Below are 15,631 nucleotides of genomic sequence, written 5' to 3'. Positions count from 1 at the left end.
TTGCAGTGACTTGCTAGTCACAAACAAAGTCAGCGTAAGAGATGCAAGTTGAGTTCAGAATAAGTTCCTTCCTTGCAGTCTTCTGCACAGTCTGTGAAGCTAAAATAGATTTTACTTTTAGTTTTCACTTTTTTTTGCAGTGATTATTTCATGTTTTTTTCCAGTCACCAGTCAGGAGGATCTCAGAAATATTTACTCTGAACTTTTAGTAGGTCAAGGAGAGAAAGACAATATTATCCTTTTGGCTCTGATGATCAGATTTGTGGCCTGTTGATCAAGGCTCTTTCTCCAAATAAGTAGATTTAGTAGAGTTTTGCTTCTAGGTCTGTTTGTGATTGTTATTTTGGTTCTTTTTGCTCTCAATAACATCAATACCTCAGATCGTATCTATTAAGTAGAAACATAGGTTTCCATTTCATCTAAGCTGATGTGGAAATAATATTAAGTAAAATTTGTTCCTGTATTCCTGTAAAAATAGAGGCATTTTAGGCCAGCGAATTGTGCCTCTAAATGGGAATTTTTGGGGGGGATACACTTTACCTTGTAGTAGATCTGACTACAAATGCTGACAAATGATATGTTAATTATGTTTGCTTTATGTTGAGTGTTGCCAGAAAGAGGGGAGAGCACTGTCACAAACCTAGACTGACTGATTTCTCAGTAATAGGAGTAATGTTCTGTTACTTTATTGTTAAGCTCTGTACTGCTGATCGAAGCATTATTCCACAGCTCCTGAAAAGCAGCACGTTGTTAATGTGATAGGGAGGATTTGATGGTCGAGCAAGTCTGAAGAATGGTAAACTTACAATGAATCTGGGATCATGGTTCTTCAGGCTTTTGTGGTCACGTGCTTTTATTTGATGTGGTTCCTTACATCTCCTGTGCCAAATGGTGTAATGCACTAAAATGATGAAACTGCAAAAGAAAGGAAGAAAAAAAAGTGAACTATTTACTTTAGCAACAAAGGAGAAAGAGAACAGGGAAGGAGATCAAAGCCCATAACATGAGTGTCTTAAAACAGGAAAAAAAGAGCAAAAAGAAGGGAATTTCTTTCCACATGCTTCAGGCTATTCTCGCTTATGCCCATCATGAGTAATAAGTCCTTAAATGTTTGTGTAGGTCTGAAATGTGCTTCAGTTTCAAAATAAGGCAGGTGAAAACTTACTGAGAGTTAACAAGGGTGTATCCTGGTAAAAGAAAGGGCTGTAGTCCGTAGGGTCTAAAGTCTACTTTCCATCGGTAGTAAGTAGATACAATATGTTTTCACATTGGCCACACTGAGAGAAAAGCTCTTTGTTATTTTAAACAACATAAAATGTCTTTCTATGCAGAGGCAAGTTTTTTGTGTGTTTATATTTTCAAAGCTAGACAAATCTTCAACTGCGTGGTTCACAGACATTGAAATAATATATTCACACTGTATACAGGAAGAAGTGTAATTCTTCTTACAATGCTGGTCCTCCTTCACAAATTGATGGGTTTTACTCTTTCCTCTTTTAGATTAAAAATAAATGTCATTGTGCAGGGTATCTTTTCAGAGCCTGAGAAATTTTCTTAGATATTCTTTTGATGGTGATACTTCTTTCAAAGAAAAGCTTATGGAACTTTGGAGATGGGGAAGGGTAACAGATCAAAGCCATTAGCGCAAAATATATGCAGAATATGATATATATATAGGTGCTTGTCTGCAGCACCATGATGTGTGTTAGCCTATAACTTATAGACTGTGATACTGGTATTCTTGCTGGACCCTACAAGACGCAGGGAGTAGTCAGAAATAATTCTTATTTTCAGACTCCACTCAAAATGTCCCAGTGATGCAGAGAAACATTTGCATGCATATTTCTGCTCCAAGAAAAGGGCCAGCAGAATGGATTACGAAGAGAAAGGGAAGTGAAGGAAAGGACTTTAGGGAAGCTTTAAAGGCCCAAGAGAGCATAGGGGAAGTTATAAGGAAGGAAGTGTGTTAGGGAAGGAACTAGGATAATCTTCCATCATGCCTTTAATGGTGCTTTGCCTAGCGAAGTTTGAGACTTGGAAGCACTCCTTGTCTTTCCCAGTAAAGTGATCTTTGTAAGGAAGGGGAACTAATTGGTTCTGTACAGCTAAATGCTCTGGGAAAACAACAGTCACTTCTGTAAACCTATGAAATAATGCTGTCTTTTTTCAAGATTAGTTCTTGAGGAATACAGTTTAATGTAATTACAAGCTATCAAGAAATGGGAAAGAATTTTTTATTTTAAATGCCGACTTGAATAAATAGATCCATTGAGAGACAGACAGAGCGAGTCACTTGGAATGCACCAGTCAACAGCAGAAATGTAAACATACTCCAGCTTCGCTGTCTGCACTTGTACTTCAGTGTGTCACAGAACAAAACTACTATTAATGTAGGCTGACTGCTGCTGCTGTTGAATTCATTATGAAGTCCATCACAAAATCCGGTTTTATCTGCCAAAAGTGGATCGGAATCCCATTGCATCTGACACTGTAGAAACCCAAGAAAGCAGGAACTTGCAACAGAGACTCTGGTCTATCTTAAAAACAGATGTAAGAAGTTGGTTTGCAGAGCTGAGCAGGTTAAATGTAACAGCAAATGAATAAAATGATGAGGCCAACAGATCTTAGTCTCTGCCTTCCAAACATGTTCATGCGTTCTTATCTCATAGATAGGTGGATCTACCATGTATTTATCTTCATCCGGTACCAGTCCTAATAAAATAGCATCCACTAAGACAGTTGTTTCATAATGATAATAGATTACAGAAAGTCACTATCAGAATCTTTTAGAATTCTAGCTATTAAAAAGTAGCAGTCTACTGGGGAAAAAAAAGTTAAAAAATCAAACATAATTCTGATTGGTTGTTCTGAAACTAGACTTGCTCCAACAGCTGTAGGGGAGAAAAATTAATTAATATGTCTGTTTAAAAGCAGTTTGGTCATCATAACTCTTGATGGCTTTTTGGTCTTCTTGACAAAATGAGTGTTATGAAAGCTGATACTGTGATGCTATAGATGTTTTTATTTCTGAGTATAAAACTGTGTTGTGTTTGTGAGAAATATATAACAATTATACCAAGAGGAAAGCTTAAATACAAACAAAACTTCGTAAAATTTATCCTCTGAGGGGCTCTGCTATCTGAAAAATAGTTCTGAACTGCAGGAATTTTCAGCTTGCACTGGTGGAATCTCTCGGCAAACGATTTCCTAGATTCTACTCGACTTCAAACAGCATTCTTTCTTATACTCTTTTAACTAGGCTTTGAGGGACATTAGAAAGCATTAGCTACTGTCCCCCTCTGCTCTGCCCTCGTGAGGCCCCATCTGGAATACTGCGTCCAGGTCTGGGGACCCCAGCACAACAAAGACATAGAGCTGTTGGAGGGGGTGCAGAGGAGGGCCACAAGGATGATCAGGGGGCTGGAGCACTTCCCCTACAAAGACAGGCTGAGGGAGCTGGGTTTTTCCATCCTGGAGAAGAGAAGGCTTTGGGGAGACCTTATTGCAGCCTTCCAGTACAAAAGGGAGGTTGTAACAGGAGGGAGGCTGACACATGGTCTGATAGTGATAGGTCAAAGGGGAATGGTTTTAAACTAAAAGAGGGAAGATTTAGATTAGATGCTGGGAGGAAATTCTGTACTCAGAGAGTGGTGAAACACTGGCACAGGTTGCCCAGAGAAGCTATGGATGCCCCATCCCTGGAGGTGTCAAGGTCAGGCTGGATGAGGCCCTGGGCAGCCTGAGCTGGTGGGGGGGCAGCCCTGCCCATGGCAGGAGGGTTGGAGCTATATGAGCTTTAAAGTCCCTTCTAACCCAAGCCATTCTATGAAATTCCCTTTCCTGATTTTCTCCTTTTGATATATTCCCTTACACTTTGTACATGTGCTTTTTTATTTTGACATTAAATCATTTCTTTCTTCAGATGCAGGTTTATTATGGGGTCAAAGGAAGGATAGCCTCTTGCTGTGTTTCATGCTTATGATGTGCTGAAAGTGTGCCCCTTTGACATGGCAGAGACATAGGATGGCATAGTCAAATCCAACCCTGGGCAGTAGTTTCCTTTTGTGTTGTTGAATGTTTATAGAAGGTTTTGAGATTTTCAGAGGCAAGATCATGTGCAAGTGCAATATTTTATTAAAATATTTAATAAGTAAAGTCTCTGACCCAATAGAAGGAGCAAAGATGTCTGTCCATTCTTAATTTTCCCTACCTGCAATTATTTCTACAGAACATAAATTACATTTTGTACTGCTTAATTCTGTTTTCAGAGAATAATTATACTAGAAATTCCAGCCTTCTTTCTCTCTCTCACAAGCCACACCTTGTGTCAGTCTGTTTTTCATTTGAGAATTGGTTATAGATTAAAAAAAAAATTAAAAAAATTATATAAATTGACTACGTTCAGAATGTGAGTATGGGTAAAATGGGAAGCCCTTAATCATGAACCATAGTAATTCACTCTGGAAGATGTACTGGAAGCTGGTAATAAAGGATTGGAAATTTATTTCCATTGAAATCTGATGGCAATTACTCCTAATTTCATACCTGCTATTGTAATGAAGGGAGGAGCCTGTAATTTCTTCAGTAATCATCTGAGCATTTCTAATGGAATCTTGGTTCAGAGCAGGAACTTGGACTTGTTTACAAATGAGGCAAGGCAGGATGCAAAATGGACAGTACTGTTTGCTCTGTTTATGAGGTTGGAGTCTTGTGGACCCACTTAACTCAATACTAGTGTCTTAAAGTAAGCTTCACAGCCTACTGGTCAGGAAGGACAAGTCTTGCATTCTCCAGCATTATAGACTGATGGACCCAGGATGCTTTCAGTATCCTAAGAGCAAACAAGTGTTTCAGAAGTGTTACAATTTATTAATAATCTAATTGTCATGCTTTGGTGTTTTTTGTACTTTCACATGTAACAAAATTGCATTCCCATGTGAATACTTCCAATAAGTGGATAGCAGTAAGGAAACTGAATTTAAAACAGTAATAATAATTCAAATCATAACTTCTGCTAGAAAAGTGCTTTTTTTATGTAGTTGTAGTGTACTCAAGGCTTTTTCTTTCATGTTTACATATGCAAAATCCAGACCTGCAGAACTGTTCCATGTGGTGAGCAGTCTGCTGAACCCAGACTGTTTTGCCTGAGTAGCAGATTTCCATATACCTCATTACAAGTTTGTTTTTTTATTTATTTAGGCTATGTTCCTTCAAAGAGGTGTATGATTGCAGACCTTTATACCTAGCAAAGTGATACATTATCGAGTACTGAGGAAAATACAAGGGCAGTTCCCACTGGAGAGGGAGAGCCTTGTTTTGCAGAGAAGATCCTTGTTTCCAGGCAGTTTAATCTTTCATGGTTGCAACATGTAAACAAGAGACCACAAAGTAATTTAGGTTTTGAAGCTTTTTAATTGTACCCACCAAGATTCTGGATGTTTAGTACATGATGTAAGCCACAGTGCGTAATGGAAATTCATATCTGTTTTGATTGGTAAAAGGCTCTAAGAAGACCTTAGGTCAAAACTGCTGAAAGAGAGTAGCATGGACTGTTGCCTTATACAACCCGATTTTAATCAAAGGTGCTAGATCTTTCCACCTTGAAGGAGTTTATATCCTCATCAACAGCAGCAGCTTCTGGAGATTATTTGGGCTAACCCCTTCCTCCAAGCAGGGCCAGTTGTTCAGCTGAGTTTTGAGCATCTTGAAAATAGAGAGTCCCCTGGCCTCCTGGACCCCTCTTCTACTCTTTGGTTATTTTCTAACAGCTAACCAGAACTTCCTTTGTTATAGCATATCTCCACTGCATTTCATGCTATCACTGTGTACTTCTGAGATTATTTCTCAGTCCTTCCTTTATTTTTCCATTAGATACTTGAAGGCATCAAGATGCCTTCAATATCAGTATGCCTTCAATAACAATAGGCCTTCAACTCCCCTCTTAGATACCATCTCTCCCTCAGCCTTCTTGTAAGACTGAGGAAACCCATTCCTTTCAGCCTCTCCTCATACATCATGTACAATCTTTCTTGGCCAACACTAGAACTAGATTTGGTCTAGTAGGTAACGTTTTGTACTGGAAGGACCAAAACTGGAATGAGTGTCATGGCTGACATTTGCATTCAGCCATTTATTACTCTTCAGTCCACATTATTGCACTTATGCTTAGCTACTTTGACTGAAGGTGGATTTTGAAGTAATTCAAACATCAAAATCCTCTTATCCATATATGGGAAGGTATCTTAACTGTGGATCTGATTGAAGAGGCTGAGAAACTCTTTGTAATGAAAAATATTTCCTGAGCGCATGCTTTGTGTTAGTGATATTCTTGATTAAAGGTGTTGAGTTACAGTGAATAGATGGTATCACTCAATACGTTTTGTATCATCACAAAATAAAATACATTTCCACATTATAGCCCCCTGCCTTTAAGTTTAGGGCAAGAGGCCACTGTAGAAATAACTTTCAAATCTCAGGGACTGTATGTGTGATGTACTTTTGAACTAACTTCTCTTGCTAGTGCGCTTGGAGGATCGTCTGCCCTTCACATCCCAGCCTTTCCTGGTGGAGGATGTCTTATCGACTATGTACCGCAAGTATGCCAGTTACTAACAAACAAGGTAAGTTACTGAAGATAATTCAATTTCCTTTCCCTATATGGTATACTGTATTGCAGTAATATACTGCAGTATTTCCTGGGATCATTTTTCTTCTGCTAGGTAGTTCAAGTCAGGCATATTTGAGGTGATCTGTACAATGAATAACTTCTTGGTAAGAGTTGAGTACCTAAGCAGTGCATTGAATATATTGAATCTTTTAGGTGAGTGAGCGCATTTGGGGTCAGATCCTAGAGTGGATTTTCTTATTGTGATATGCTACAGTTCAAAATAAAATGTTGTTGTATCGTAGAACACTGCATTGTAGTATATTATTTTGCTAGTAAGTACAAATGAGTAGTTCGCAAATTATTTTTCCAGTCAGAAGATACCAAAGTTTTCATACCGTAATCATTGTAGATCCTGAGTGCTTGAGAGAGGATTTGGTGATTTTTCTTCTCATCCAAAACTATGAAATCAGCTGCCTATTTGGATATTTATACAATAATAGCTACTTAAAGTTGGATATACTGAAAAGGTTGTGTTATGGCTAGTGTACTGTTTAAACAAAAAAGAGAGAGTACAATGTTTTGAAAGCTTCTCCATTGATTAAGTGTATGTTTCAATACAAAGTTTAGGGGTCAACATCTAGGAATCTTCCTATTACATATTTCCTATTTGTATCTCTATATGGTTTTTATCCTTATCCAAATGAGGAAAATAATTTTATCTTTTAGAAAAAGTTCTTCAAATCATGTTTCCGTAATTATATTGCACTCTATCTTTAGAGTTGTTTTTGTTGTGGTTTTCTGTTAAAATTACTTTTTTTTTTTGCTTTTGAACATCTGCAGGTACACAGGACTGTTTTTATCCTTTTTTAAACAAAGTCCCTTAAACAAACTTATCATATGCTTTCCCTTTCTCAAAATAACATTTCAGATCCCACACAAAACCTTCAAAATAATTTCAATTTCTTATAAAATGAAATAAATCTTGATTTATAAATAGAAAAGGGGTACAAGATAATAAAATCATTGCTGAGAGCTAAGAGTTTTCAGAAGCTTTAGGAGAACACTTGCCAGCCCAGGAATTCTAGTATTACCATAGCCAAGAAAGGTATGCTTCCTATTCTTTTCATGTTTGGTAGAGAAAAAAAGGTTTTAAAGTACTGTTTTTCATTCTGGAAGGCAAAGGAGATAAGGAGTTGTGTGCTGTATCATATTGTAACTACTCAAAGTAACCAGACGCTCTTTCAGCCTGGCAGCATGTGTATTGTTTCTGTTATGGGTCAAACCCTACTCACACTATTCTGCTAAGTAATCCCATTCAAATCAATAAGAAAACATACATGGTGTAAGGAGAATTTTGCCTTAAGTCTTCCAAGTTTGGCATTGTTGGATTTTGTGTCAGGATGGAAGACTTGAAACATAGAATGCCTCAGAAATTGATACTCTTGATTGAGTAAGTGACTCCCTGGGTCAGCATGAAGCCACAGAGGAAGTGAGGAAGTGTGGTGTTGAGAAGATTTTGTTGGAGGTGCAGTTTTCTGAAAACGTGCAAGATCCGTTGTTTAATTTTTTATATATATATATATATATTTTTTTTTTTTACAACCTGAATTTGATTTTGACACTTAACCAGCTGTCACATCAGGTAATTATGTCTTGCCTATCACCAGTCCCTGCTTAAAATTCAGCAAGGCAAGGTTGCGCATTTCTTTTTCTCACTCCTTACCCTGCATACTGAAATGGTGCTTCAGTATATTATGAAATACTAAGTTTTAGTTAGAAGTGAGGTGTCTTCACAAGATTTTTGCTGAGCTGGAATCCACTCCTTGTTTTAAAAGCATTTTAGGTTTCTTCAGTAAAATCATTCAAGCTAATTGTAGGATTCAGATTCAGAACCCTCTAAGTCTTCCTTAACAAAGAATATATGACAGATTGGGAGCATTAACTTTTGTTTGTTTGTTTTATAGCTTTGGATTTCTTTCTCTCTTTTTTCTTTTGAGGTACAATATGTTATTCAGGGATACCATAAGAGAAGAGAGTATATTGCAGCCTTCCTGAGTCACTTTGGAACGTAAGTTTTTTTCATGCATTATTTTGTGTAGCATGGGGAAAGTGTTATTTTATGCACATGGTCTTTGGTTCTGTTGCTGATATTCAGATGAAGTCTGATGATTTCCGTAGAATAATGTATAGGTAGTCTCTCTGTGGAATGAAGTTCTGATGAAGTGTTACTCCAGTGTGAGCTGCTGATCTGATTTTACTCTGAAAACAGCTGATTGTGAGAAAAAGACATTATGAGTGTGCTTCATGATAAATAAAGGACTGGATGGGGTCTTAGTAATAGGCAGTGACTGAAGTGGGACGAAAGTGAAAGTGGAGTATGATTCCAAGCCTTTCAGGAGCCAGAAAGCACTGCTTGACATAAAGGCCTGATTGGAGACCAGCTGCTCCCTCCATGGAGCAATATTGGGACTCTTGAGAGAAAGGTTTTTCTCAAGAAAATTATCAACGTTTTATCAAATTATCAAATCAAGTTATCTTGAATTCCTGCAGTTCAAAAGTCCTGTGGCTAGGCACAGTGAGACTTTACATTCACAAAGCTAATAATACGGGATGTCATAGAGCTGTGAAAGGTAGACACCTCAGTTTTCTATTCAAATTCTGACTTATGCCGGAGTCCAGGAGCTGATGAGACAGCGAGTACCTGATCAGCAATGCTTTGTCTCCTTGGGAAAAGGGAGTTTATGCTTCTGTGTGGCAATTAAAAAAAAAATACATGAATACTGGCGAGCCCTTCAAATTCCCAGTCTCTCAAATGACAGGAAGATAGCTGTTTTGTAGTAGGCACCCAAATTTTGTACAGCTATAGATGGATAACAATAGCTTGGATTTGATATGTGAGTAGACAGAGATGAAGACTTAATCCGTGTGAAAAAGAATTTTTTGTCTTCTGAGAATGATTTGATCAAAATTACAGAACAGAAATGGACCAGATATGTCTGTGATTTAATTTCACTCATGATGTACTTCAGTAGTCCTCATGCTGCTTCAGACTTTAAGAAAACACCTTTCTCTGATGGCTGACTTTTAACGTCTACTGAACAAGCATTATATATTTATTTTTTTATATTGTTATGCTGTGACTTTTATATGTATAAGCTCTTTTTAGTTTTCAAATTTGAACTCAGCCTCCACGGTTTCAATTTTACAGTGTCCATTAATAGAATTTTAATAAATTTTCTTAAACTGATAACATACAGGAAACCTGCACGTGTACAGTTACTGTCAATTTAGTACTACAGATGCATTAAAAAGTCTCATTTCCTTCTGAAATAGATATTTTATAAACGGGATATGACCTTTCTGTGGGTAAAAAACTCCAGTACCACAGCATAAGTGTAGTTAGTTGCAATTGTTAATAAAGTAAGCATTGGAACCTTCTGAACAAACAAAAAAAAAAAACAAACCACTAAACACTGTAATCTTGGATTTACATATTTCTCGTTCAATGTTAGAATGGATGCTGTGTGAAAATTGTACTCATTTATTGTTTTTCTTGTTGATAGTGGTGTAGTGGAATATGATGCAGAAGGCTTCACAAAGCTTACTCTGTTGCTGATGTGGAAAGATTTTTGCTTCCTTGTTCACAGTGAGTAACTCTTTGCCTCAGGCACAAATGTCTATCCTCTTGAAGTTACAAGTTCAGAAGGGAAAAAGTACAATTACAGGAAACAATTTTAAAGTTTTAGCTATTTTTATCCAGTGCTTAATGCATTTTTTTATATGGCCATGACACTTTGAGAACACAAAATCCCAATCGTACTTCACACACTGATGGGGTGTGCTGCTCACTTTACAGAATGCCAAAAACTGGGAAGTTTTTCTGGTAACTTGACTTGAAGTTGAGTTCCTATTTGTAACTCCTGTTGTTGAAAGTGTCAGTGATGAAGACCACTACTGTGCATAAGCTGCGAATATCTAAAATCTTATGTAACCGTCAGGATTTAATGAAATGATTGTAATGACAATTCAGCCTAGGGAAAACACATTACAAAAGAAAACACAATACTGTGTTTAAAAGCCAATTTTTTTTTTCCTAGAATGAAACTATTCCAGGCAAAATGCCTAACAGTTTGCTGCAGAATGTAGCCAAATTCTCCATCATTTGAGATATTTAGATCAAAATGGAACCGCTTTCAAAAAGATGCTTTAACTTAAATGTATACTGATTGCTTTGTGTAGGAATTAGTAAGTATGGCTCCGTTACTGTCTAATACGTTAAATAGAAATCACTGTATTTCCTTACGAGGTGGAATTCCCAGGTATAAAGGATATTTTGGTGTGGGGAAATTGAGTCATCTTTCCCTTTATTTTTTTTATTAATCCACTTCTTGTCTGTTTTAAATGATTACAACGTAGTCTGGGCAGCTGCAACGTTGGTGTTTGTTAACGCTTTAGCTTTGCAATATTTCAGATTACATTGGGTTTGTCTGTGGGCTAGCTTTTCATGTCTAAAAGACATCTGAATTTATCTTAGGTTTCTTAAACCAAGAAGTGCGGATTGTCATTCTACAGACAAATCCTTCTGCTTGTGTTATATTGGAGATCATTAAAATTGGTCTCACTTATCCCTTTCTTTTTAACACCTGAGATTTCTGGGCATTAAAGAATTCTGTTCAGAAGTGGTCTAGAAAGGGCAAACTTGAAATTAAAAAATGTCTGTCATATTAATATGATATACATAGTGGAAAACAGAAAATAAAACTGAGGTAGTTGGAGAAATTGTCCTTATTACATCTTTATTTAATCTTCAACTACATGCCATCACTGGCCGGTTGTATTCTCTAAGATGCTTCTCTATGTACAGCTTCATGAAGATTTCCTGCCTTTTTTAGACCCCATTAGTCTTGTTGGTGTTAAAAAGTGCTGTGGATTTGATCTTTGCCTTGGGATAATATAATTTAATAAATGTTGAAGTAGTTATATTTCAGGGGAATCAAAATTCAAATTTCTTTTAAATAACAGAGTAAGTTTTGACTGTGAAGTAATATTCAGAGCGCTCAATTTAACTGACATGAAAGCTACAATTATAAATGAATAGCTTATCACTATGTATTAACCCTGTGGCCTCAGAAATCATACAGTGGCTTAGCTGTGTAAGTCATTGCATCACTCACTTGCTGAACAATCCACTGCAAAAACATTTATGTTCCATGTACTGAAGGATATTGCAATGGAAGGCCTGAAACCTGCACTTCATTTCCTGAGTGAAGTAATGTAGACTTTCATCTCTTAACCACTGAAATAACTATGTATATTATGGTTGAATATTTAGCAAGCGTCTAATAAAATGTCTGGGAGAGATAACCGTAAGATGAAAACTGTTCTACTTTATATATTTGCTATAGTACGTGGACAAAGCATTCAGAGAAAAATAAATAGGTCAGTGTACAGCGAGAACCGTGGAAAATCAAAGGAAAGGAACCATAGTAAATTTTACTGGCATCTTAATTTTGGCTAAAGTTTTAGGTTTTGCCGAGGTTGTGAGATGCATAAACCCTAAAGTGAATTGTATTTCCTTTAAAAGATACATTCCGAGATTTCAAAATAACTTTGTTTGCTGCTTTTTGCAGATATTTTCACTCAAAGTTGCAAACTTGTTTGGAACTGGGAAAGTAAAACACATTAGAAATAAATTATTCAGACTACTGTTGCTGGGTAAACTTAATTAAAGAAAAAGAGGAGAGAAACTGGAAAATAATTCTTGAGTACAAAAGCCCAATATCCTTAAAACAATTTCACTTGCTAAAAAACTACAGATTTGTGCAGTAATTTCAGAATGAGTATCAAAGTCTATGCCTGAAAACACAGAACTAATTGCCAACTTAATCACTAGATTTATGTAGCTGCCTAAGTTGTTACATTAGATCAAAGGGCAGCGAAAGGAATGGTTGTTTTAGTGGTTTATTTCTGAGAATTGATTAAATGCTTTAAAATATATGACAGAAGAAATGAATGCTTAGAGAAGTTCATGCATGCACGTAGAAGAGGAAATCATTAATCAGACTTAATCCTTTTGATATTGATACCTGTTTTGGGGAAGGCTCAGAATGAAGATTTGTAAGTTGACACCAATATACTGCTGATTTCTTTCTGTACGTTTTTATAAATCAGCTATGATTAGTTTCTAGAGATAGATGTTTCTTTATGCATATTCCTGCATACATTCTGTGTGTGTATACCGTATATAAATACAAATTACATCTGTACATAATTAAGAGATCTTACTGCTATGGACGCAAGAGTAGGACTCCAATTTGTATATAGGCTTTTCAGAGATCAGTTTTGATCTGACAAGATCTTTAGACTGTCAGCACAAAAGAGATTAACAGAAGTTGGAATGATTGTGATAGCAAATGAAACACTGACTTAGTGGTTATTTGTTTAAGATGTCTTGAAAAAGAGGAGTGTTAAACTAAATAGTTTCTGTTTTGTTGAACAATATGTTTGGGGTTGAGAATGTTGGCAGCTGCCAGTGTTGGTATCTAAAGTTTGGGTGTGATCTCAAACTTAGCTGAAGTTGGTGGGAACACATGCTGCCACTGATGCTGGCTAACTTTAAAGGATTAGAGCTTCTGTGCTGGATGGTACCAGTGACTTGATAGGTCCACAGCACTGGTCAAATGAAAGGTGGAAGTTTAATTAAGAAGCTTTCGTGCCATGGTAGTACCAGCTGAAGTCACATTTTGTACACCCTTTCAGCTCTCTAGGTTGTTCTGCAGTGACCTTTGTCAGGGAATACATCAGAAATGGGCAACATCTCATCAAGAATTTTCCCTAGGATAGAGGAGCAAGCATAAGGCCTAGAGCATTAATTGGGTTGTGGAAGGTTATACCTCTATCAGGCTGCAAACAAACACCCTATTCTGGATTCACTGTTTTGGGAGAAGTCATCAATGCCAGCTTCTGATGTGTTCCTGTTTGGATACTGCTGTCTGCAGACATTTGTCAGCAGACCAATTTGTGCCAACGCAGTTGAGCACAAAATGTGCTCAGCTTATGTGGTTTTGATGGTCTGAGCTAAATAATTGGGGTTTCCTCGTATAAACCTCTTTTGGATTTGGAGTGGCACATGTGTCCACAGCACCAGAAAGTAAGCAGAAAGCAGCCTCAGAAGTAGAGACAAAGAGTTTTGGTAGCAATTGTTGTCAAATGAGGCTTGAGAGAGGGAAAAGGAAATGGGAAAGAGCATTAGTAGCTGAGAAGACAAGTTTACAGTACTGTGCAAATAAAGTGCAATTTATCCAATAGTGTTCAATGAAGGAGGAACATATGCCTCCTCACGGCAAGTAAAATTGTGTTGAAGAAGTAACTCATTCTGTTAGTTCTCTTTCCAAACAGAAATAGCTCCTTAGGCTTCAGGTACTGTTTTAATCACTCAGTAGAAGTTAGATAAGTGGTAATTTTTCAAGCAGCTGGTGTAGTTTCAAGATGCTTTGTCCCTGTAAGCGAGATTGTCCCACTCCTGGAAAGTCAACAGAACAGAGTTTAATGAGCACCTTCGTTTATTACCCCAGCAACCGTTGAAATAAACAAAATGGTACAAAACGGCTGGTAAGGAGATTTGGTGTAGTCTTAACTGGAAGATGTTTCATAGATTAATGTGATACTGACCGCTTACTGTTTGCTATTGGGGTTTAGGAAAGCTTATGTGACAAGGCAGAAGTTTTTTCTTTCATCTAAGATCTTTCTGACTGTTCTTTTTGAAACTGCTTCTGTAGATTCTTATTTGAAAAATCACATGCCTACCACAACAACTCCAGAGTCACTGAGATAAGAAAGTTTAAGAAATACTTGTTTATCTGAGCAATTTGGAGTCCAGAACCTAAAACTGTTTCTTGTAAACATTCCTGCAAATATTTCATTAAAAATTTATCTGCCTCTAGTTTTGACCATAGAGTCCTCTGGTTATGTAGGACTTGTTAATTGTAAATGTAAGTATAATAACACAAATGTTAAATGTAAAGGTAGCTAGTGTTTGTTGCTTTGATATAGTGTTTAATGCAGTTGGAATACACGTCTTACTCATTGGCTCCTGTGTGCTGCTCAGAGCATGAATAATCATTTGAGTCAATTTGGTAGTTCTAGAGATTTTTTTTTCCAGTTTTCTGTCATGTAAGATTTGTTCACATAGCTTTGGAACTGCGGAGAAGATAATCCTTAAGAGTTACTTCTCTTCATCAGTATCAGTGCCTGGCAGTGATCACAAGTAACACATAAAATTCCAAGAAAATTAATCCTTGGTGGAAATAAAGATCGCACTGGCTTTACTTCTTTGTGGAGGTTAGTCTGATTGTGAAAGAGAAGTCTCTTCAAGAGAAGCCCTGGGAAAATAAACTGTTGCATGCCCCACTCGTTTTCTGAGGAAGGGCTGTTAAGGTGAGATGTGATAAGGGCTAACTGTTGAGTAGAATATTTACATTAAATAGCTTCTGTGTGTAATTGAGGTGTTCTGTTTTACTGTATAGTGCTTTTATTGTATTTTTCTCACTGTTCCATAGATGAAAAAATGACTCTGAAGATGTAGGGAGAAGGAAAAAGAGAGAACATGCCAAATAAGATATGGAATAACAGAATGATACACAATAGTTTCAGGAGAGCAAGATGGCTCGGCAAAGATGTCAAGCATAACAAAATAAATGTTTCAAGAGTCCTTCTAGTATGTGAAATTCAATACTGATCAAAAAAGTCAAAAGTCTGCCAAAATGGCATGTGGATGTTATTTCATTCTTAAATGAGAAACTAGAGATTAACGAAATCCCAGTTATGTAAAACTGCCTGGAAGAAGTCAAAAGCTGTTCCAGTCTTATACTCGGGAGTAATTTTTTGACTGTTCAATAAGTGTCTCTTGTGAGATCACTTTTTCTTCTGAATCCCAGAACTTTTTGTCACTAGCATGTATTTCTTTGAATCTGGTAAATAAAGCATTCTGTGATATTAACTGGGCAGTGAGAGGTATGTATTGCT

General features: G+C 36.9%; 1 protein-coding gene across 8 annotated transcripts in view; it reads left to right on the top strand.

Moving 5' to 3' along the window:
• BABAM2 (BRISC and BRCA1 A complex member 2) overlaps positions 1-15,631 on the top strand; it is a 160,120-nt gene that overhangs the window by 111,574 nt on the left and 32,915 nt on the right. For all 8 annotated transcript variants that reach the window (XR_002437275.1, XM_021392674.1, XM_021392671.1 and 5 more), the window contains 3 exons: positions 6,521-6,620; positions 8,605-8,675; positions 10,171-10,253. Coding sequence is in view for 7 of the 8 variants with exons in the window: in XM_021392674.1 (XP_021248349.1) it covers positions 6,521-6,620; positions 8,605-8,675; positions 10,171-10,253 (254 nt within the window). In the remaining variant the exon portion in view is untranslated. The remainder of the gene's footprint in view (positions 1-6,520; positions 6,621-8,604; positions 8,676-10,170; positions 10,254-15,631) is intronic.

Source organism: Numida meleagris, chromosome 3 (genome assembly GCF_002078875.1).
Source record: "Numida meleagris isolate 19003 breed g44 Domestic line chromosome 3, NumMel1.0, whole genome shotgun sequence".
In the NCBI taxonomy this organism is placed as follows: Eukaryota; Metazoa; Chordata; class Aves; order Galliformes; family Numididae; genus Numida; species Numida meleagris.
Note: the sequence above shows the minus strand (reverse complement) of the source record. Positions and strands in the feature narration are given on the sequence as shown.